Source organism: Barbus barbus, assembly GCF_936440315.1.
Source record: "Barbus barbus genome assembly, chromosome: 3".
In the NCBI taxonomy this organism is placed as follows: domain Eukaryota; kingdom Metazoa; phylum Chordata; class Actinopteri; order Cypriniformes; family Cyprinidae; genus Barbus; species Barbus barbus.
The window spans coordinates 44,737,521-44,761,976 of record NC_136731.1 but is presented as its reverse complement, the minus strand read 5'-3'; the positions used below and the strand labels follow the sequence as shown (position 1 = coordinate 44,761,976).

Sequence of the window (24,456 nt, the reverse complement as noted above, 5' to 3'; positions counted from 1 at the left end):
GTGGGCAGTTCCATAGTGTGGGCTGCATACAGAGAGCCTGCAGTGAGCCCAAATCTGTGGGCCTCGCCTGGGCAAGCCCTCACTTTGGTGTGGTTTTTGGTTTGGTGTGGGCTGGCCCTAGTTCAGTGTGCCCGCAAAAAGCCAGCATGGGCCCGCAGAGGCATGTTTGCAGGGTTATTTCAGCTAAAACTCTCATGTGAAAGGATAATCAGTGATGAAAATAAACTCTTCATGTTTTGACTCTCCTGCTAAACTCCAGTATATGTACTGTTCTGTTTCAGTGACCTTTTGTCCTTCTGTTTGAACTGATTCACTTTCATCAAGCATTTTATTTGAAAAGAGGTCAGATATATTTATCTGAATTTTTGTTAATTATTATTATTTTTTTATTTATTATTTTTTGTGAATCAGTTTTTCAGCAAGTAGTGCTCCATACTTCTGTCCAGTAGGTGGCGGAAAAGGCACCTTACAGTGAGTTTGCCAACTGCCAGTTAAACAGCAGCAGAAGAAGAGTTTCATTATGAATCAGGAAGATGGATGTCTGCGCCACACGGCAAGTTAAAGTGTGTTTCATGTTCTATTGTCTATATTCTACTCATCTGGAGTTCAAAAGAACATTGGATGCAATGTTAACTTCTCATTTTGGTAATAAGCAGCCAATGAAGTATGTTTTTCCTTTAGATTATATGTAAATGCTGGTGAGAGAGGTGGGCATGGGCCCCAGCAGAAAGGTGAGAGAGGTTGGCTTGGGTCTCAAAAGGCGGAAAAGGCACATTACAGTTTGTTTGCCCCAACATAGAGATCAGAGAGGTGAGAAAAGTCAGAGAGGTAGGCATGGGCCTCATCACGTGATTGAACTGATCTCTACAATTCTACATCTGTGATTGTTGAAGTAGAGGTCTGAACTGAAGCCTGAACCCGGCCCGTACCCGAGATCCTCTGACCCGACCCAACCCAAGCAGTTAAATTCAGAGCCCGAACCCAAAATCTTTTTTATTAAATCAGACACAGAGATGTAGAGCTGTAAGATTGCATGTATTTGAATTAAGTAATCATTTATTTGAATTAGTGAAAAAGAGACAGAGAGATAAATGAAAGATGCGTGTGAACCTGCGTCTGCGAGTCTCTCTCTACAAGCAATAAGCCTTAGTTACTTAGTTACTGTGATATGTTACTCTGATATGTGTGCTATTTGTGTGCGTGCATCTATGAAAGAAGCATAGCCACTGCATATAGTTTTGGTTTAGCTACAAACCCAAGCCCGTCCTAAACCCGAAACCAAACCAGACCTGACTCGAAACGTGTATTTCATGTATTTCGGGACCCGTCGGGCTTGGGTTGGGTAGCAGACTTACAGTGGGTACGGAAAATATTCAGACCCCCTTAAATTTTTCACTCTTTGTTATATTGCAGCCATTTGCTAAAAATCATTTAAGTTGATTTGTTTCCAGAGATGCTCAATTGGGTTTAAGTCAGGGCTCTGGCTGGGCCATTCAAGAACAGTCACGGAGTTGTTGTGAAGCCACTCCTTCGTTATTTTAGCTGTGTACTTGGGGTCATTGTCTTGTTGGAAGGTAAACCTTCGGCCCAGTCTGAGGTCCTGAGCACTCTGGAGAAGGTTTTCGTCCAGATATCCCTGTACTTGGCCGCATTCATCTTTCCCTCGATTGCAACCAGTCGTCCTGTCCCTGCAGCTGAAAAACACCCCCACAGCATGATGCTGCCACCACCATGCTTCACTGTTGGGACTGTATTGGACAGGTGATGAGCAGTGCCTGGTTTTCTCCACACATACCGCTTAGAATTAAGGCCAAAAAGTGATATCTTGGTCTCATCAGACCAGAGAATCTTCAGGTGTTTTTTAGCAAACTCCATGCGGGCTTTCATGTGTCTTGCACTGAGGAGAGGCTTCTGTCGGGCCACTCTGCCATAAAGCCCCGACTGGTGGAGGGCTGCAGTGATGGTTGACTTTCTACAACTTTCTCCCATCTCCCGACTGCATCTCTGGAGCTCAGCCACAGTGATCTTTGGGTTCTTCTTTACCTCTCTCACCAAGGCTCTTCTCCCCCGATAGCTCAGTTTGGCCGGACGGCCAGCTCTAGGAAGGGTTCTGGTCGTCCCAAACGTCATCCATTTAAGGATTATGGAGGCCACTGTGCTCTTAGGAACCTTAAGTGCAGCAGAAATGTTTTTGTAACCTTGGCCAGATCTGTGTCTTGCCACAATTCTGTCTCTGAGCTCTTCAGGCAGTTCCTTTGACCTCATGATTCTCATTTGCTCTGACATGCACTGTGAGCTGTAAGGTCTTATATAGACAGGTGTGTGGCTTTCCTAATCAAGTCCAGTCAGTATAATCAAACACAACTGGACTCAAATGAAGGTGTAGAACCATCTCAAGGATGATCCGAAGAACACAGCACCTGAGTTAAATATATGAGTGTCACAGCAAAGGGTCTGAATACTTAGTACCATGTGATATTTCAGTTTTTATTTTTTAATAAATCTCCAAAAATGTCAACAATTCTGTGTTTTTCTGTCAATATGGGGTGCTGTGTGTACATTAATGAGGAAAGAAATTAACTTAAATGATTTTAGCAAATGGCTGCAATATAACAAAGAGTGAAAAATTTAAGGGGGTCTGAATACTTTCCGTACCCACTGTATACCTTGAAGAGTCTTTGGCCTCTAAAACGCTCCTTCTCACCGTACATTAGGACGATATAGACACACATCCTCTTCCAGGCAGATTTTTAACATCTTTAGTTGATTGGAATCTCTTAATTATTACCCTGATGGTGGAAATGGGGATGTTCAATGCTTTAACTCTTTTCTTACAGCCACTTTCTATTTTGTGAAGCTCAACAATCTTGTTCTGCACATCAGAACTATATTCTTAGGTTTTTCTCATTGTGATGGATGATTAAGGGAATTCAGTCTTTGTGTTCCTCATATTTATAATCCTGTGGAACAGAAGTCATGGCTGGACAATTTCATGCTCCTAGTCACCCTGGTGTGCTAAAAAAAAAATTATATGAATGAGAATATACTTCAGAGATATTTTAATTTTCAGATGCCAATAATTATGGCCAACATTCATTGGAGAAAAACATTTATTTCATCATGAGATTTTCTCCCCAGTTTGAATTGTTTTGCTTAAATTATAGGTTAGAATTTTGTGAAATTTACGAGTGAAAGATCAAAAGGATAAACGATGCAGATTTATTTTCACAGCCGCCTTTGCTCATGTTTATCAATAAATGCTATCTAATAAATGCAAATGCTCATGTTCCAATATTAGTGGAGGGCACTGTATTCTGCAAAACAGAGTCAGAAAGTCAGTCTTCATGTTCTCAGTGTCTCCAGACCTGGACACAAGTGATCTGTAAACAGGGAAGGGTTCATGATTCAGAGACTAAATCAGCCACAACATTCTGAATGCTCAGAAACAGACAAACCTACTCTGGTGAAAAACAGCATCATTTTGAGCAGTAAGGTTTTAAAAGAGGCTGTGTGTGTCTGATCATGGTGGTTTCTCACACATGCTACACGTGCTCTGTTCTGTGGTTTCCTGTGCTTCTCCTGTCTTCCTGTGACTGCTTTTTCTGCTCTTGGCCTAGTTTATTTCAGCTAAAACTCTCATATGAAATGATAATCAGTGATGAAAAGAAACTCTTCATGTCCTTATGCCCCCGCCCCCGCAACAAATGCCATGTAGCGCCATCCGTATCCCTTCTAGCCTTAAGAGTTGCGCACTTGAAAACAAAGCCCACTAGACAGTGGCCATGTGCTGATTCTGAAGGCATCTCTCACATAGACTGACAAAGGCTTGCTCACTCAACTGTTTGTGAAATGGGGCTTTGTGCTCGTGTATCATGCCTCTCTCATTCGTCACAAATCCAAATATTCCATAATATTTCCATGTTTGCAATGTAACTGAATGCTAAACTATTATTTATTATGTAAATTGACATAGAGGGGGGTGCGCTGATGTTTGGCTCACTGTATTTTAATTTGATAAAGTACCCACTGCGCTGTCAGGTTAGGAAAGCTGGAACTGCTGTGTGTGTGTGTGTGTGTGTGCGTGCGCATTCTGGCGGGATCACTTCTATAATAAAATATAATAAAATACCGAACTACATAATACTATTATTGTTAGAAATTGCAACAATATAAAAATAGAAATATAATACATTTAAAGTTTTAATTAAAACAATAAGTAAACAATAATATCCTGTCCAGAGGAGAACTGGTCCCCCGACTGAGTCTGGTTTCTCCTAAGGTTTTTTTCTACATTCTGTCACAGAGGGAGTTTTGGTTCCTTGCCGCTGTCGCGCTCAGTTGGGGACACTTCATTTCTAGTGATTATCATCAATTTGATTTCACAGATACTATTTAAAGTAAACTGAGCTAGACAATGACATCTCTGAATTCAACAATGAAATGCCTTTAACTGAAAATTGAGTGTTTAATCTTATTATTATACATTACTGACACTCTACACTGCAAAAAATACCCTTCTTAAAACAAGCAAAATGCACTTAAATCTAGTTAAAGTGTACCAAAATCAAGCAAAAAAAATCTGCCAATGGGGTAAGCAAAACCGGCTTAATAAGAATTCTTGAAAGTAGCATAAATATCTAGTCAATAATAAATGCTACTGGATCTTAAAACTAGATACAAATTCTTAAAACCAGACTTTTTAGCTTTTTATAAGCACTGAATAATAATAATTATAGGAAAAATTGCATTAAAACTAGATTATTTTAACTTAAATCTAGTCACTAAAAATACTGTTGGGTCTTAAAACTAGAATAGAATATTTAACCTTAAATCCAGCTTATTTAGATTTTTTCACACAAAAACCTAAAATAAGATGAAAATTCTCAAAATAACCCCCCCCCCCCACTTTAAATGAAGAAAAAATAACTTACTCAGCTTTGCTGAACATTTATTAAAGAACATTCTCCAAAGTTTAGCCTTTTAAACAAATGGAGCATATAAAAGCAGGATACACTGATTCCAAGGCTAACTTACATTTTTACAAAAAAATAAAAAATTCCTTTGCAGATTTACAGCAAATGATCTGCGTAAACACTATGCCTCAGTCTATCTGCATACACAACCTCAAACAGCAGTCATTTAAGCTTCAAACAGCAATTACTGAATCAGTGTACTGCATTAAAAAGATAGTGATCCCAAAATGAAAATTCATACTCAAACCTTTATGTTCTTTCAATCCTGTATGAGTTTCTTTGTTCTGTTGAGTACAGAAGATGATATTTTGGAGAACGTTGGTAGCCAGACAGTTGATGCATGAAAAAAAATAACTGTGAAAGTCAATGGCTACCATCAACTGTCTAGTTACCAACATTCTCCAAAATATCTTCTTCTGTAGTCAACAGAACAAATAAACAAGTTTGAAACAACATAAGGGTGAGTAAATGAGGACAACTTTCATTTTTTGGTCAACTATGCCTTTAATGTATGGCAGATTCACAAATGAACATTTTTCTCGTAAACAAGTGGGGTATAGCAAAACTAAGAGTGAATTACTAAACTAACTAAAAAGTTCTCTTAATAAAAAAAAATAAAAAAAAAACACTGGCACAGAACGACACTGTAACCTCAAACAGTAGTCCCATAAGTTACAAACAGTAATAACTAAAATGTATTGTATTATTGTATGTCAGAGACATAAAACTGCTGAAAATGGGGGGAAAAAAAACTAACCACACAAATTAAGTGCAAATGGAAGAAGAAAAAAAACAAAACAAAAAACACTGCAGCTGTCTCACAGCCTCAGACATACAACATGTTTGAAACATGTTAATTAGTCAACAAACATTCTCCATTCTTGAATGGCCTTTTTGTACGAGGGGGTTGCATCCTGCTCGTGGATGGCATCTCTCAGAACTTGTGTTTGCAACACAGACAAGAGTGTTGCAAGACACTTTGGATATGTGAGATGGAATGCATAGTAATAGGCCAGGAGGTAGAGAGGCCCCTCGTAGAGCAAGTCTTTGTCAAATGTTAGAACTGGGGTTGTACCTACAACCACCATGCAGTTATCCTCACCAACCAGCAAGACAGGAGTGGAAAATGCGCGTCTGTGGATGTAGGTATCTGGATCCTCTGAAGGCTAGAAAAACAAATATAAAAAATACATAATTTAGATTACATGCACAGCAAAAATCTAAATATGATCTGGGTCACCATTCACTTTTATAGAATTTTATTCCTACAATGGAAGTGAATGCTTACCCAGATCTGTTGGGTTATCAACATTGTTTAAAATGTCTAACTTTTGTGTTCGGCAGAACAAAGAAAGGTATACAGGTTCAAAACAACTTGTGGGCAAGTAAATGACAGAATTTAAATTTTTCTGTTAACTATCCTTTTCAGCTATTTTTTATGTTGCATGGCCAATTTTACATGTAATTTTTACATGTGCAGTGCAATTAGGATGGATTTAACCCAGTATTTTACTGAGCGTGTAGGCACCTTTTAATTTATCACTATTGAAGTAAAACTCACCGTCAGAACGTGGAAAAGAGCCTCACTGATTGGGACCTGTTTTTTTGGTGCTGTAGAGCCAGATGCGAAGAGCAGCGGCAGGGCAGTAAAAACAGCAATGGCATGTTCAACTAGTTAAGGAAAGGAAAAAAAAAAAAAACATTTATATCAATATCATATAGTACATCTGTGGGTGTAATCTATACCATTGGTTTCTGATTCTGGAGACCCACTGCTCTGGACATTTTGTATGTCTCCTTTATTTAACAGACCTAATTCAGATCACAAGTTCATTAAAATAGCTCCATGAACTGAATTAAGGAGCTGTTTACACAACATTGTTTTCAACTGAAAAACTTTTTTTGAACTGAAAACCACTGATCTATAACAAAGGTTCTCAACTCTGGCCCTTGAGAGTGGAGTTTAACTCCAACCTTGATCAAACTCACTAGCCTGTAGATTTCTAGTAGGACCTGAAAATTATGATTAGCTTGTTCAGGTGTGTTTGATTAGATTTGGCTGAACTGGAGAACCCTAGAATTAAATAAAGCTTTACCTCCATTTAATGTCCTTGGAGGCTTCATGACTTTCTTCATCACTCCATAAAACTGAACCTTGGAGTAGAAGGTCTCCCACCTGCCCTTCACCTCAGAAATGTATTGGCAATTGTCTGGCTCAATGATTCTCCGCAGTTCATCCATTGCCTGAAATAATTATTCATTTAATATATATATATAAAAAAAAAGTACATTATACATCTGTCTGAAGTATGCTTCTGTGTACCCACATGGTCCAGTTCTTTGAAGCAGGGGTATGCTTGCAAAATTTTTGTTGGTTTGTCTTGCTCCTTCAAAGCATTCGAGTCAATGAAATTTCTTCTGGACTGGAACTCCAGGTCTAATAGATGGGTTACAGCAGCTTTGTTTGGCTTCTTTGCTTTGTACATTTCTTGCAGAGTCCTGTAATGTCTTGCCTGGGTTTTCTGGCTGTCAAGGCTGTTGTCTGGAGCATCAGCTACAATTTAGCCATAACATATAATTACTGTACAAGACGCACAAAATCAACAATTCCAGAATATATTCTACATAAAAGTAAAAATACAGGCATACATATATTACCAAACATTATGTTATTTACAAAATACACTAATACATTTTGAAGTAAGATGTCCAGACGTGCCACTTCCTGAGGACACGTTCTTCACAGGATTTCTAAATTGCCTAAAATAACAAGGTGTTGGTTGTTTGCGATCGGTGCAACCAATGCCTGGATATTTTAGGCAGCTTAGAAATCCTGTGCAGAACGTGTCCTCAGGAAGTGGCACGTCTGGCCACCTTATTTTAAAGTAAATTTTAACGTACTTACATGCTTCATCGATGCTGTCATTATCTTGCCGTGGGGTGCTTGATCTTGAGGGTGGTGACAGATTGACTGTTGATGCACTGGAATCAGCATCATAGTCACTTGCCACTGCAGCAGGTGGTTCTCTGTCCTGACGTGCTCTTTTGGAAGGAGGCTGTTTGGCCTTCACGGGACTTCGGATATTTGAAAGTCGCTTCAGGAGCTTTTTGGCAACAGTGTCCTGTACAACAGAACAAAAGCATCAATGAATGATTTTGAAGCAATGTTAGCAGCAAAACAATGTTTTTTTTTTTTTTTTATAATTAATTGAATGATGTCACTCACCCACTCATGCCTAGATCCAGTTGATTTATCTTTTATCATAGGGTAGTATTCCACTAACCGTTTTGCCATGGCAATAACTTCATATTTAGTGGGATATTTGTAGTCATCTGAAGCCGCTCTTGCAATTGATATCATGTTTGTCATGGTATTTCGGATGAGCCGGCAGAACAGCTCCTTCGATAAGGTGACGTCACCCTCTTTTCCAAGACGCTGCTGCTCAAAGTATGTGCGTCTCATGTGTTGTAGTTCACTATCAGTGAAGAGAACATATTCTGGGCTGGGTAACTTTAAAAACTTTGAAGTGCTGGGGTCATCTTGTTTTGAACTGTCAGTATGTTCGTCATCTGCTGATGAACCTTGGACATCAACAGGAATGGTGTGTCCCTAAAATACAAATATATACATTAATCAAACCAGATAAAGTAATTTATTTTATTCACAGAGTGTCTCATGTATGTATATGTTATTCTTCAACCACACCAACTTGCATATAAATTATCTGTACTGAAATTATGCCCATTAACAGGTTAAAAATATCCAAAATACTTAAAGTTAATTACCTGTTCTTCCTTATGAGTCAAAAGCCAAATGGCTTTGCGCCGCAGGAAGTGCTCAGGACCAGGAAATAGATCTCGGATATCCTCCCGTGAGAGAGTTGGTAAAATGTCTTCCCCAATGTTAGCAGCTTAGAACAAATGCAAATACATTAGTCAGTGTAACTCACGTATACTTTGCGCGCAGAAGACTTCAGATATTTAAAAAATATATATACACATGTCAATATAGCTAATTAAAATTGTTTATCCATATTATATATATATATATATATATATATATATATATATATATATATATATATATATATATATATATATTGTTAGTCAACATCTTAAATGATAATGCCCTTCGATGATATCACAAAAAAATAACTCACGTTTGGATATTAAAACATAAATAAATAAATACAAATAAATTTAGCACTTATTAGTACAACTAAGGTCATGGAAAACAAACTGGAAAATATTTATTAAACAGATCTCAAGAGAAAGAGACTGAATTTTGTAATATTCAGTTAACTTAATTTAATTCGATACAGGAACGTGTTTTTTCCCAGCAGGAAGCATTGCATATTCGATTACAATTCAATTGAGAATGAGAATGTGACATAACTCCTCATTCTCTATTTCGAATACAATCTATTTCAAATTTCAATTACCATAATAAACAATTAAGCGATTTTAGAAATTACTAACCTTTAAGAGTGGAAATCGCAACCTCGTCGAGTCCATCCATGGCGAAAAACTGGCGGGAGGAGGAAGTGCCTTCGTCTCCTAACTGCACTTTGGCGCGATGATTACGCATGCGTCTTGACGTTAATGCGTCACAGGGTCAAAGCACTATTGCGCATGCTCAGCGCGCGTTTTCTAATTTCCTGTGGTTTTTTTTTTTATGTTTGGTTTGGCATGTAATAATAGTAGTGTTCCAGATGTAACTGAAAACTGCGGTTAAAAGATACATTTGTCATCGATTTTATACTCAATATTTCTGCTGTTTTATTTCTCGGAGAAAAATGATTTGGCGCTGCGTCATTTGTTACGTATTTGTGGCTCTTACTCTTAAATCTTTGTTGAGTCACATTAATGTTGCACACAGTCGTAGTCCAGATTTCCGCGTGGTTTGTGGAATAGATGGATGCACTAAAGAGTATCGAGTCTACAACTCTTTTTGGTATCACGTCAGACGAACACATTCACAGTATCTAGACGGCGTGAGCGGGAGCAGATCACTTCGGAGAGAGAGATCAGTACACGAGGCATCCAGCAGCAATGTGTGGGCAGATAGTGGGCCTACATTGGTGGCTCAGGAAGCAGGGAACTCGGGTAACAGTCCGGATAATGGAATGACACTGAGAAACACTGTGGATCTACAACCCCCTCTTTCTGTGGAACATTTTGGTGATTTTGGCACTAGCGAAACAGTGTTTTCTGGCTTAAACAGTAACTCCGTTTTGCCATCGCCTCAGAACCTGGAAATACAGGATGCAGATTCGAATCCCACTCTACTCATTCCAAACAGGCCTCCGGATGACTCGTGTTCTTCATGCCTCCCCAAAGAAACCACGGTAAGTGAATAACTTTTGATGTTATATTGTTACTATCATTTCACAGTCTTTTATATAATGCAATTATTATACAGTTAAGATGTTTTTGTTTTTTTTGTCGTGTGTAGAATGATGAATTATCAAGTGATGATGTGCTGTCCAGACATGCCACTGCTGTTGTGATGACTGCTAGAGAGAAACATCATCTCTCACAGGTTAGTATCAATAAATACAAATCTTACAAATGTTCTGTTAATGTTGTTTATGTATGAATACACACACACACACACACACACACACAGTGTTTGAATTTATTAGACAACCATCTAATGTAAGGTTTGTGCCACAGCTGCCCTAAACTAACTTTATTTTTGGTTACCAAAATACATTGTTTCTGTAATAGCTAATCCACCAGTATGTGTAAGCGCTTTAGTCACATAGTGTCTAATGCTAACGTATAATTTTTTATCCATTAACTTTTGGATTTACTGTTTGTTTACAAGAAAGGCAGAACAATAGTAAAGCTCAACCCTTGTTACGGTATTTTTATTTATTTGTTTTTATTCAGATGCCCAATTACATAAAAGTGCATACAGATTCCTAAAAACATGTTTTTGTCTTTATGACAGGTGGTTTAAAAAAAGATCTATACGTGCACGGAAAATGACACAATTAGTAATTATTTATGTAATTTTTAGTGTATTTCCCTGTTAAGTTTTTTTTTTTTACCCCCCCAGAGCGGAGTGAATGACGTTGTGGCAGCGGTTCAGGAGTATCAAGCTCAGTTATTGAACAGCTTGAGGAGTCAGCTACGAACAGTGTTCAACAGACATTTAGAAAGCGAGATTCGACAAGAAGCTTTGGGAATCTTTGACTGCTTTAAAGATCCATTTGCTGCAGTTTCAACAACATACAGGCAAGACAGTGTCATAAAAGAAAAATTCAGTTTTGTGGAAGCTGAAGAAGTTCCAGTTGGATTAGCAGTATGCTCTCAAAAAAGAGAAAAAAGAAGAGACCTCTGCATAAAAAACAAATGCTTCCATTATATACCTCTAATAAAAAGTTTAGAACAAGTACTGTCTCATCCAAAAATCTTTGCAATGATAAATGGTGGACCTCAGAAGTGCAGCAGTGGATACTTTTATGACATCATAGATGGCGAACTCATGCCATCACACCCTTTATTTTCCTCTAAACCCTCTGCTTTACAGATAATCCTTTATTCAGATGAAATCGAAATTTGCAATCCACTTGGGTCTCATGCTTCAAAGAATAAATTGCTCATGTTTTACTACACTTTGGGAAACATTAATCCAAAGTACAGGTCCAAATTAGCTTCGATCCGCCTTCTTGCCATTGCGAAGAAAAGTGACCTCTCACAATGTGGAGTTGATGCCATATTGGCAAGACTGCATGAGGACTTGGTAAAGCTTTATAATGGCGTGAAAATTCATCTTGCGAGTGGTGAACATGAAATATATGGAGCAGTGGTTTCCATATGTGGAGATACATTAGCTCAACATGAGCTGTGTGGATTTAAAGAGGGTGTGGGCTTTGCATATAGTAAATGCAGACATTGTGAATGTTCTTTTGAAGACATGCAAATGTTTTTCAATGAAGAAAACTTTGAGCAAAGAACACTGGAAAGACATATTCGACAGTGCAGTGACATTGAGAAAGCCAGCACTGAGTTTCTCAGGAACAGCCTTAAAACTACATACGGAATAAACCGAAGGAGCAAAGTAATGGATTTCCCTGCCTTCAATTTAATCCAGCAAACACCTCAAGATATAATGCACGTAATTCTTGAGGGCATTGCTCCCTTGGAACTTAAGTGCATGTTGAAACAATTGGTTCTTTCGGGACAACTGGACCTAGATGCTTTCAATGCTGATATCATTGGCTTCCCATACTCTCCACAAGATACTAGAGATAGGCCTTGTCCTATTGCATACAGCACATTAGCTTCCAATGACAATAAACTGAAGCAGTCCTCAGGTCAAATGCTTGTTTTGCTCAAAATATTGCCGTTTCTGTTGGATGTAATTAAAGGTAGTGCATATTTTTCATTCATTCTTGAACTTCTGGAGATAGTTCAGATTTTGTTTTCACCTGTTATATGTCTTGAGACTATTGACAAGTTGAAAGTACTTATCGAACAGCATCTTAAGCATTTTAAGGACCTTTTCTCAGATTACAACATTACACCTAAACAACATTACTTGATTCATGTTCCATCCCAGATTAAACTGTTGGGACCAATGCTCCGTCACATGTGCATGAGATTCGAATCCAAACATTGTTTTTAAAAAAAATGGGTTTCAAAAGTAAATTTTAAAAATGTCTGCAAGTCCTTGATTAGGCATAATCAAATGTTTGAATGCTGTCAGAATGTGAACAGTTCCAATCACCCCATTTTTACTAGTGAATGTGTGTTGGGACCTGTATCAGAAGTAAAAAATATGCCCTATTTAAAAGGAAAAGTAAAGGACTACTTTGGAGTTGATCAGGTATACCATGCAGTGTCTGTTAAGTGGATTACTTTGAATGGTAACAAATACATTTGTGAAAAAACACTACTTGTGTGTATGGTAAGTTCTAGTAGCCTGCCCGAATTTGGACTTGTGAGGAACATTTATGTCATAAATTCATCTTTGTATTGTTTTGAGTGTCAGAGGTACAGTACTGTCTGTTTTGACAGAGACTACATGTCTTATAAAATCGAAGTTCCCAACCAGGCAGAGGGAACTGAACTCATAAACGCAGATGAACTTGTAGATTTCACACCGTATTACAGTTTCAATCACAAGGACATGACATATGTCCCTACAAAATATTACCTTGGAGATGTAATCGAATTACATAAAGCTTCAAATGTGTGAGAAACTTGTGTGTTCTGTAAATTTGTTTTGACTTATTTGAAGCGTATAACAAATTTGTTTCTTCCATTTATCATTGTGATGTTTTAAAGGAATATTCTGGGTTTAATACAAGTTAAGCTCTGTCAGTAGCATAATGTTGATCAAACCTTTTTTTGAACAAAAAGTGAAAGTTATTTATTTTTGTGATTAATCTGCGTTATGCAACAAATGCTGCTGATTGAGCAAAACCTGTAATGAACCCAGAATATTCCTTGGGGGATATTTTGATACTTGTGTTAAGTACTGTCTGTTGTGACAGGGAGAAATCTGTTAGATGTGATTGTGCTACAGAAAATTCTGTAATGTTGAATAAGTTGTTGATGGTACAACATTTGCAATTTTTCTTTTATTTCAATATGAAATAAATCAGAATTAAACCACTTTTTAGCCAAGTGTTTTATGTTCACACAAGCAATTTTTCTTAAATGAATTTTCAAAAAACCGACAGACTCGGATCATTAAAAAAACAAAAAACAATCCTTTCTCAAGGTTCTTGAAATTAGAGTTTTTAGGGGTGGTATCAGTCTTAAAATTAGCACAACAATCTAACTGAACAATTGGGCTTTATAGCTATCACATGTTTCTAGTAAAATCTTACTCAAAATTAGTTAACATTTACTTGCCTAGACCTAAGAAGATACATTTTCTTAAATTAAGATTTATAGTCTAATCTGCAATGTATTTTATAAGACTATTTATCTTTAATGGCAAAAAACAAGACACATTTTCTAGAAATAAGCATTTTTTAACTTTCTTGGATTTCAGTTTTTGCAGTGTATCCTCCAATCTGATACTGTTAAGTGCTTTGACACAATCTGTATTATTAAAAGAGCTATATAAATAAAGGTGACTTGACTTGACTTCAACTGTTTCCGTATACCTGCATGCATAAACACACACACACACACACATGTTGTGTTTCCATGTTTTATGTGTTCATCCCATTGGCGTAATGGTTTTTATACTGAACAAACTGTGTGTGCTATTGCCCTACACCAACCCTACACCTAAACTTAGCCTCACAGGAGACTTTGTGCATTTTTAGATTTTCAAAAAAACACCATTTAGTATGTTTTTTAAGCCTTTTGAATTACGGGGACATAGGCAGTGTCCTCATAAACCACCTTCATATTGTAATACCTCTGTCATACCCATGTCATTATACACATTTGTGTCCTCATAAACAACATAAACACACACACACACACACACACACACACACACACACAGACACAGACACACACACAGACAGGAGGCCCGAAAATAGTGAGCCACACACACAGACAGGAGACCCGAGAATAGTGAGCCACACACACACACAAACATGCACGCACGCACACACACACACACACACACACACACACTGTCACACTGAGGTGAGAAGGGGACTGAGGTGCCCTTGAGCAAGGCACCGAACCCCCAATTGCTCCCCGGGCGCCGCAGCATGGCTGCCCACTGCTCCGGGTGTGTGTTCACGGTGTGTGTGTGAAAAAAATGCATAGCTTTTCCTTTAAAAAGAAAATATGATAAATACCTTTATGTCATGCAGAGTTGTATATAAATATATGACTCTTAAATATAGATTTAAGAATAATGCACTGATATTTCAAACAGCAGCGAAAACACCATGAGGCAGAAAGAGAAAATAGACAGCAGGTTTCTAGCCTTTTTTTTTTAATGTATCAGTGCAGAAAAGTTACTTTAGGGTTGAAAATGTCTTATTTATCCTGTAATGATGTAGTATGAGCAAATAGCTAATGCATGCAGAAGCGTAACGAATCACCGCTCTCTGACCCTGAGTTTGAGTCCATAGCAAAATGTCCTGAGATATTGATTCAATCCATCAGATGAAGATCATCCTCTAAACATGGAGCTGTTTATCTGCTCAGATTCAGATTCATTCAGTGAAAGAGGATCATCTGATCTGAAGCTCATCTGGACACCAGATTCAGGATCCCTGAGAGAATCAGATTCATTTAAACATGAAGACTCATTGAGCAGAAGATTCATTTAAACATGAAGAATCAGAGGTGAAGATTCATTTAAACATGAAGAATCATTGAGCTGAAGATTCATTTAAACATGATGATTCATTGAGCTGAAGATTCATTTAAACATGAAGAATCATTGAGCTGAAGATTCATTTAAACATGAAGAATCATTGAGCTGAAGATTCATTTAAACATGAAGAATCAGAGGTGAAGATTCATTTAAACATGAAGAATCATTGAGCTGAAGATTCATTTAAACATGAAGAATCAGAGGTGAAGATTCATTTAAACATGAAGAATCATTGAGCTGAAGATTCATTTAAACATGAAGAATCATTGAGCTGAAGATTCATTTAAACATGAAGAATCATTGAGCTGAAGATTCATTTAAACATGAAGAATCAGAGGTGAAGATTCATTTAAACATGATGATTCATTGAGCTGAAGATTCATTTAAACATGAAGAATCATTGAGCTGAAGATTCATTTAAACATGAAGAATCATTGAGCTGAAGATTCATTTAAACATGAAGAATCATTGAGCTGAAGATTCATTTAAACATGAAGAATCATTGAGCTGAAGATTCATTTAAACATGAAGAATCATTGAGCTGAAGATTCATTTAAACATGAAGAATCATTGAGCTGAAGATTCATTTAAACATGAAGAATCATTGAGCTGAAGATTCATTTAAACATGAAGAATCATTGAGCTGAAGATTCATTTAAACATGAAGAATCATTGAGCTGAAGATTCATTTAAACATGAAGATTCATTGAGCTGAAGATTCATTTAAACATGAAGAATCATTGAGCTGAAGATTCTTTTAAACATGATGATTCATTGAGCTGAAGATTCATTTAAACATGATGATTCATAGAGTTTGTGTCAAGTCTCTATGTTCAAACATCATCCATCCGTCTGGTTCAGCTCTTAATCATGATTCAGTCAAACTCAGTTCAAGTGTTTCTTTCTCTCAGTTTGATTCACTCACCTGATTCCTGAATCAGTTCGCTGACAGATGGACAACACTACCCTCCTAAAACAACTGAGCACAGACTGACACTTAGTATTATATTCATCAGCATATTTCTTTGTATATAGAGAGCTTTTATAGTTTAAGTCGGGGGTTTTTAAAGTGGGGTGCACAAAACAATTTACTATACCAGTAAATCATAAAATAGTGATGTATCAATAAACATTGTATATTTAAAGATGGGGACAATATTTGTGCAAATAAAGCAAGCATATTGTGTTCATTACTCTCACCACATTAAGTTCAGGTTTAATCATATTTTAGTTTTTTTACGAATCTTTCTGACACAATTAAACCTTCATGACTCACCTGAAGATCCTTTTACGCAGCAAGAAACACATCAAGATGACGATGATGAGGAGAGCAAACAGCCACCACAACTGATCTAAACAAGTGATCAAATATCAAATCAGCTCTTCTATAACAATTATTCAATAAAGAGGTTTAAAGCTGTGAATGTTGTACCTGAGTGCTGGAGAGACTCATTCAGATCATCTTTAAAAAACACACAGTGATGATAAATATGAGAGAAAGGACTGAAAGTGGATTGAGTGTGAATCAGGGCCTGTATTCACAAATCATTTTATCATACCACTAAGAGTTCTCCTAAATAGCAGTAAAAGTTTTTAGCTAAGAGTTTCATAAAGATTCTAAGAATCCTCTCAGAAAACTCTTAATTTAGCTTAAAAACTTTTACGTAGGCGTCTTAGCTTAAGAGCGATCCGGGACCGATCTGAGAGCAACTCTGAGTAAGGAAAAGACAAAAACTTTCATCTTAGTGAGGAGGCGGGGTTGACCCCGTTGCTATGTATGACACAATCTTTTGAAGACTGTGATTGGTTGGTTGTCAAGAAGGAAATAAAAGAGTGCTTTTAAGAGTAGGGTATATTAAGCCTTCACTTTGAAATTACAGGCGGAATTTTTCCTCTCGCTCTTTCTCACACACACACATTATATATGTATATATATATTCTTTCACTTTCAAAATCGATCGCGTTCAGCAAGGAGGGGAGAGAAGTGGGGGGCACAGTAACTCGTTTGGGCGCCTTGGCGCCGGCCCTGCATATTTACTGTGTTTTATAGGAAATGAACAGAGACATAGCCTAATAAGTGCTGTAACAGACCCAAATCATCACTGCTGCATAGTTGCATTTTTCCAGTTGCCAAATATGTTAATGTAGTGATTTCTGGCGCTATGGCAATTCTGTGCGGTGTCTGAGATGTTAGCATGTCTTTAATAAGATCAGTCACAAACATGATCCCTGCACGAACTAATGTGTAGCGTCTTATTAACTCACTGTCATGCATTGTGTGCAACACATTTCTTCTCCCTCTTCATTTTCGTCCATTTTCTCCGCTTCTAGAAACTCTTAAGCCCCTTAAAAGTCCTCGTCCGTACTCCTAACAAGTTTGACCTTATGACCTCTTTTAAGGGTTAAGATGCTTTCTGAATTACTTTTTTCTTTACTAGGATTTTTTCTTTAATTTTAAGAGTAAACGCCCACATTTCTAAGAATTTTCTTAGAATTTTGTCACCAGGAGCTACTTTTTGCATTAAAATTCTTCATGAATACGGGCCCTGATCTGCAGAGTTTTATTAGATGTTTATCAGCTGAAACTCACCTGGGTTTGGAGTCGCTGCAGTTTGATTCCTCGCTGAAAAACACATTCACAATCATCATGATTCACTTGAAGATTCACAGAAGATTCAGTTCAACACAGAGTTTGATCTCAATCTGGACACACTGATGTGTTTCACTGTTTCTCTCACCTCTGAATGCAGTCACACGACTGAAATGAAACTGAAATGAAGGAAAGAAGAATTAAAGCAGAATAAATAATAATACATTACTATTAAACAGATGAGTGTTGAGAGAGATTGAGTGTTTACACTCCATCAGCAGAATCACAGATGATCTGATGATTCAGATTCACACAGCGAGACGTGACGAGACGATCAGACGAGACAGAAATAACAGGAGCAATCAGTTTCTGAGGATTTGCTGGAACTGCTATCAGATGCCCATCCTGAACAAATACAACACCATCAGATCGTGTCTGTGTGTGTGTAATGGTGTAGTTTGAGGACAGAAACGCACTCACCTGTAAATACCAGCTCTGATCACAGTCTCCACTGAGTGTTTGATTCAGTATTCCAGGCAGAATCACATACAGAAACCCCACTGGAGTCTGAATCTCTCCACACGTCACATTGATGATGATCATGATTCAATGCTGAAAAAGAGTAAATTCTGTATGAAACAAGGTTTTAATTAATACACCTTTTTTTTAAATGTGCTTTAAAAATGAATGAAAATATGTGTTTGTGCATGATTAAAAACTTTAAAAGGAAAAGAAAATATAAAATGATAAAAAAGAATGGTACATTCTTCATAGAGCGACTTGCAATCATTTGGCATTGTTTTATAGGCAGTAAACCTATATTTAGACACTCATCAAGATTTAAACAGAGAAAATATTTATTGGGTAATAATTTTGTCATTATGACATATATTCTGTAAAAGTACAGATACCCCAATAAAATATTACTCCAGTAAAATTATAAGTAGGCTTAATTCATTTTCAAAAGTACTTGAGTAAAAGGAGTACAAAGCACTACAGTAGCAAGTTAGCAACTTTATTGCAGTCCACTACTACTATTATTAGCCTATAATGGAAATTAAATATGCATTTTGTTTGCTGCACACCCAAAAGAACTCATCACTATAATTGTACATAAAAAAAAATCAGGAAGGGGGCCAACACTTTTTCACACCACTGAATATATATATATATATATATATATATATATATATATATATATATATATATATATATATAAAGCTCTTGATGAGCTCTTTCTACTGGCAAAAGTACAATGTCATCCATGAGTGTACACATTTATTATAAACAATTGATATCAGTGCACAAAGTCAGATCAACCTATGGTAAGTTTTTGTTTTGGCCCTCCTGTAAAGTTAGTGAAATGTCACTTAAGCCTTTCTGGTTCTCATCCCTTATGCTTTTGCCTGTATGGTAAATAATTGCTTTGTGCACATGTTCTGTAAGAAATGTGGTTCCTTTCTGAAGCAGAACTCCACTGTCTTGCCATAATTATCCAACTTACTACAGATACAGATACACTCTGTAAAATGGTGGTTTTTATTTATTTATTTATTTACCGAAACACTGGGATAAAGCTGATGGGTCATGTATTTTTTTTTTTTAGTCTTGGGTAGTTTTTGTGTTGTGTTAATGATTAACTCCACCCCTCTCACTGAACACAGGTATTATTTCATCCTCTTCAGGAGAGGGACGTTGCAGCACCACTGAATTGGTGCATTTCTTTGGCGAAATACAGGTTTGTGTACATTTTATTTAATCTATAAAATCATTACTGTTCTGTAAATCAATTTATGTTATGCAAAACAACAGGTACGTAATGTCAGTTGCACATGCCTTTTCTGTTTTACGTGATGGAAATGCCTGATCCTTTGCATAAAACAAATTATTTTTATTTTTACAGATACTGAATCTAAATAATTCAGATGTTAAAATATGTTGTCAGAGCTGTACACTGTTTGTTTATGGGCAGGTTATGGAGTCAGTAAAAGCATATTGCAGCTGTGAGTGAAACGCACAGTGGTGGTCTCAGTTTCTCTGAGCCCAGCTCCCGCACGAGATCCAGCACCGCTACCGACGACACAGGAGACCGGTCGAGTCCACTTCAATTGCTTTTAAATGGTTAACATCTCCCTTAGTAGTTAACAGTAGTGCGCCAAGTGTTAATTACCAGTTAGTTCTTCAATAAATCCTTATTAGTTATACAGTAAGTAAGAAACCGTATTCTAAAGTGTTACCCACAGTTTTTTAAACCTAACCATTTGCAACTGTCTATTCTGTGTCTCTTGATTGATTGTGTCATGCTTTTGTTCAGATTTATTTTATGAGAGGAGACTGCATTGGTGACTGAGATTATTTTCAGTGATTAAAACCTTACATTTCACGCTGTTCCTCACATATTGTATGGCTTCGGAAAACTTAGAATGCAACATAAGTAATTTTATACTGTTTTATATTGCTAGTTTGTGTAACAAATAAACCTGTGACTGTACTTTATCTGCCATTTCGTGTGTTTTACACTGTTGAGAAGAGGTCAGGTTTAGAGTTGGGCTGGGGCCTGGCTCTCCAAAACATATTTAAAAACTATAAATACATAATTTCTACTTTTAAAAATGCATGTTGAGATTTAAATGTGGTCTTGATTTTATGCATAAGACAAGCAATTAAAAGAAACACAGTTCCTATTATGTGGATATAGTGACACATAGGGTTACCCCATATTAAACTATTTAAACCTGCTTGAGAAATAAGGTTTTGGGCCTAAAACTGACAAGCATAAGCTACTGTCTGTAAATCATACATTTAATTACAGTAAAACATTATTAAGTTTTATTAATTTATTATTTGGTATGCTAATATTACAACTGTTTATATTTTCAAAACACATGAGTCAAGTAGTTCTGTAACAGATCGAGACTCAAAACCTTCCTTTTGTAAACTGATCCAAAATGAGGAACCTGGAGAAATCTTCATCATTTTAGGCCTACCATGCTTTTCCTTCACTGAAAATAATGTATGTAAATTAATTGGTTATATTCAAGTCAAACATATTATTTAATATCACTGAACCAATCTACAGTATGTTGATTTACACCAACAAAGCTAATGGGTTAAATCAGACAGAAGGTGAACTCTTTATAGTCAACTCTTTATAGTGAACTCTTTATAGTCCTTCAGTTTATGATGTAAGAAGGTTTCCTGACTCTGAAAACAACAGCTCTTACCGGAGGTTGAGGAAGAATAACTTCGTGTAGGTCACAAATCCAACATAACGCTAGAAAACAAACAAACAGCACAAAACCTTAATAGATCACATGTTTTATATGAAATCCGTCGAGAACTTTGTCAGGAAAAATAAACGGAAATGGCAGCTGCTGGGGTTTTTTCCTTTCACTTTAGATCTGTTTGCAAAAAAAAAAAAAAAAAACTTTAGATCTGTTGCTGTTCCTCTTCCCGCCACACGAATGACATGGGCGTGGTTTGTGATGTCACTGTGAGTGTACAGTCACACTTGGATGTGGGCCGGTGTTATGAGATTTACGGTTTAAAAAAAAAGAAAGAAAAAAAAAGAGAGATTTACGGTTTCCGAGATTTTCTGTTTCAGTGAGCGGAGTATACATGAATATTAATGATTTCCCGGACATGCGCGTGGAACTGAGAATGTCCTTGTATCCCAGCAGGTTTAATGGAATATTTGGGAAAAAAGTAATATTTTCAGCGTTGTGCAAACGCATTGTAACAATATTTATTATTAGTTTGCACGTTTTGTGCAGTCGTCCCTTACTGAATGATTGCAGGCATTCTTTGTGTTATGTTAGGATAAAGCACAGCAAACCTCTGTTGATTTCAGTTTGTTGTGCTTTAGCTTAGCTTGCTTTAATAAGCAAGATTCCATAAGCAAATCCATAAGCAAAAATTTGCATTAAACAAACATTTAATTTAATGTTGGCTATGTCTATTATATGTATGTCAAAATATGTGCAGTCATGCATTGTCTGTATTATTATTTTTTGTGTTTGCGCTAGATCCTGTCAAGACAATTCCTTGTATATGTAAAACACACTCGGCAGTGAAGCTCTGATTCTGTTTACTGTTCTAAGGTTTTTCTCTGTGATGTAAGAGTTCGATTTTTCCTCTAAAGTGTCATATGATCTTTCAGAATTCATTGTAATATTCTGATTTGCTGCTCAAGAAACATTTCTGTTTATTAGAAAATTGTGCTTAATGAAGTGTGGAAACCATTAGGCCTATACAGTGACAGGATTCCTTGGAACTTTTTTAAATAATAATAAAAAGCAACAACATTAATCCCAAAAGTTTTGAATGGTAATGTCATGAGTCAAATGCCAGAATCAAGTTTAGAAATACGTTGTTGTCTTAGAAAAGCTTTATTATGTGTCATATTTTTATACAGCAAATTCAACAAAGATATTTACATCACACTCTCTTTTCTCCTATGTAGTCTTGTTTTGGTGCATAAATCTTTGTAACAAGAATTCAATAGTGACTTGTACTAAAAAAATCAGGGACACTTATATTAATCACATCCTCCATGACGACATTTTCCTGGATTTTCAATGTGAATCATTGAATTTTTTTTTTAAACAAAATGTCACCGTCTCACATAATATCAAACATCCACACCAAAACACATTATAACAACATCTAGTTATCAAAAGCTAGTCAAGGCCACAATCCAATCTTTATTCCACTTTATTTTATTATTATTTTTTTTTTTTATAAAAATGTGCCTCTATTTAAAGCCTAATTAAGAATATGTGTATGTTTATGAAACTTTATGACTTATAATGTTGAATGAGTCTTTGTTGTGGATAAAAATAGATCATGCATTTGTATAAATGATCATCGTTGTGTATCATCCAGATACAGTCGATTACAGTCGGGGAAAGCCAATTAGTCACCAGAAGAGACGGACGACAACTCGAGTAAGTGTTTTAAATACTTGGTCGCAGTTCTATTGTTTAAATTATTTACTTGCCGCTAGGAAGGAAACGTTCGTTTCCTACCTATTTCTACTCTGCATTTTCGTTGAGGTTTTTCTGTTTGATTGCACTTACTGGTAATTAGAATAATTTGCACCTCAGCTGAAAACGAGCCTGTGTGATTGTGCGAAGTGTTAGTTTCGTCTTGAGCTATTAGCAGTCCTACCTTATTGGCTGGGCTGATCAGAAGCCGGCCACAGCTGTTTTCACTCTAGTTTCCTAGACTATATTTATTTGATGTCAGCGGAAGCGTTCAACCGTGCTCAGCCTCCTCGTGTGAAGACCAACAAGTGTAAAGCCGACTTCATTTCTGCTTTTTTCTTGCAATCCACACTCAGCATCCTGGGCTTGACTGAGACCTGGATTCGTCCAGAAGACTCAGCAACCCCAGCTGCTCTCTCTCACAATTTCTCTTTCTCTCACACCCCTAGGCAAGTTGGCCAGGGTGGAGGCACTGGTCTGCTCATTTCAAACAATTGGAAATACTCAACCCTCTCTCCCCTAGGCAATCTCAACTCATTTGAATCTCATGCCATAACTGTAACAGCTTCTATAAAACTCCAGATTGTGGTAATCTACCGTCCCCCAGGCCAAATACCACCAACCTTCCTAGAGGAGCTGGACGGGCTGCTGTCCTCTTTCATGGAGGATGGCACTCCACTCTTAGTCTTCGGCGATTTCAACATTCACCTAGACAGGCCTTATGCTACAGACTTCCAGTCACTCCTAGCTTCATTTGATCTCAAACGCCTTTCCACTACTAGCACCATAGGCGGAGTTTCACATTTTTGTCTGGGGGGGCACCTACCGGTAGACCATGAGGTCTGATTTTTTTATTTTTTACACACCGTATATACCTTTTTTTTAATTTTTTTATTTTTTTTTTTTTGCACACTGCATATACCATATTTTCTACATTTTCAATTATTTATAGCCTATATATTTTCTTCATTTAAAGGAGCACTGCGTAAGTTCTGAAATTTCTAACAGTTACTGACACCATGGCCGTTAGAGGAACTGCAGCCAGTCTCATGCTCGTTCTCGGTGCGCACTAAAAATGAGGCTTTTTTGTTTGTTTGTTTGTTTTTTGTTTTAAGCTTACGATGAGCTTTTGTGGGTGTCTTGGGTTGTGCTGGAGGCTGGTCGCTTCTTTCCGTCCACAGAGTCCATTTCAAACACTACCGCTAGCGATTGCCGCTGTAGACGAGAACGCGCATGACGTCACATTTTGTGAATTTTCGCGCCAATTTGGACCCGACTCCTCCAGACACAACTGAGCCTACAGGCTGATAGAGGCAACCTTGGTGGACAGTCAAGGTGTCATTCTTCCTATTACATTATGGTTGGCTCATAAATGGACAAATGAAAACTCTTATCTTAAAGATTTTTTTAAGTAAAAACCTACACATAGCCCCTTTAAAATACTTTTACAACAACGACTGGTTGGCTATACAAAGAGTGGAATAAAAACTTATGTCTTACCTAATGTAGAAGAATCCGCCTCTTTTGAGAAGTGTCAAAGTTAGAGACCTCCACGATTTTTATTGTGGGTTTATTAAAAAAACGACGAATATACATTTT

At 37.0% G+C, this 24,456-nt stretch overlaps 3 protein-coding genes across 10 annotated transcripts in view; 1 reads left to right on the top strand and 2 right to left on the bottom strand.

Annotated features, from left to right (window-relative positions):
* Positions 1-4,932: 4,932 nt before the first annotated feature.
* On the bottom strand, positions 4,933-9,670 carry LOC306852603 (uncharacterized protein). Its single transcript, XM_079389580.1, has 8 exons — positions 9,453-9,670; positions 8,760-8,884; positions 8,200-8,583; positions 7,879-8,095; positions 7,301-7,527; positions 7,070-7,217; positions 6,535-6,644; positions 4,933-6,139 (listed from the first exon to the last, which is right to left on the bottom strand). Exons 1-8 carry the CDS (start codon positions 9,559-9,561, stop codon positions 5,831-5,833), a joined length of 1,629 nt encoding a protein of 542 aa, XP_079245706.1. The 5' UTR covers positions 9,562-9,670; the 3' UTR covers positions 4,933-5,830.
* LOC306852518 (uncharacterized protein) lies at positions 9,606-13,594 on the top strand. Its single transcript, XM_079389415.1, has 3 exons — positions 9,606-10,321; positions 10,429-10,515; positions 11,038-13,594. The coding sequence occupies exons 1-3, from the start codon at positions 9,770-9,772 to the stop codon at positions 12,607-12,609; spliced, it is 2,211 nt and encodes a 736-aa protein (XP_079245541.1). The 5' UTR covers positions 9,606-9,769; the 3' UTR covers positions 12,610-13,594.
* LOC306852552 (uncharacterized protein) overlaps positions 13,574-24,456 on the bottom strand; it is a 109,112-nt gene continuing 98,229 nt past the window's right edge. For 3 of the 8 annotated variants that reach the window (XM_079389469.1, XM_079389468.1, XM_079389467.1), the window contains 5 exons: positions 17,873-17,905; positions 16,715-16,744; positions 16,559-16,634; positions 16,208-16,261; positions 13,609-15,178 (listed from right to left, as the gene is read on the bottom strand). In XM_079389469.1, the coding sequence (XP_079245595.1) occupies positions 15,076-15,178; positions 16,208-16,261; positions 16,559-16,634; positions 16,715-16,744; positions 17,873-17,905 (296 nt within the window). In that variant the 3' untranslated portion in view covers positions 13,609-15,075. Of the gene's footprint in view, positions 15,179-16,207; positions 16,262-16,558; positions 16,635-16,714; positions 16,745-17,872; positions 17,906-18,020; positions 18,052-18,142; positions 18,278-18,352; positions 18,502-21,096; positions 21,275-24,456 lie in introns of those variants that run through there. The other 5 variants (XM_079389464.1, XM_079389466.1, XM_079389465.1 and 2 more) reach the window with 5 other exon arrangements.

Excerpts from the sequence above, each read along its gene's own strand:
- LOC306852518 (XM_079389415.1), top strand. The coding sequence starts at position 9,770 with ATGATTTGGCGCTGCGTCATTTGTTACGTATTTGTGGCTCTTACTCTT. Across the intron at positions 10,322-10,428 it reads GCCTCCCCAAAGAAACCACG|AATGATGAATTATCAAGTGA; the intron begins GTAAGTGAATAA and ends TGTCGTGTGTAG. Across the intron at positions 10,516-11,037 it reads AGAAACATCATCTCTCACAG|AGCGGAGTGAATGACGTTGT; the intron begins GTTAGTATCAAT and ends TTACCCCCCCAG.
- LOC306852603 (XM_079389580.1), bottom strand. The coding sequence starts at position 9,561 with ATGCGTAATCATCGCGCCAAAGTGCAGTTAGGAGACGAAGGCACTTCC. Across the intron at positions 8,096-8,199 it reads CTGGATCTAGGCATGAGTGG|GACACTGTTGCCAAAAAGCT; the intron begins GTGAGTGACATC and ends TCTGTTGTACAG. Across the intron at positions 7,528-7,878 it reads TGACAGCATCGATGAAGCAT|CTGATGCTCCAGACAACAGC; the intron begins GTAAGTACGTTA and ends GCTAAATTGTAG.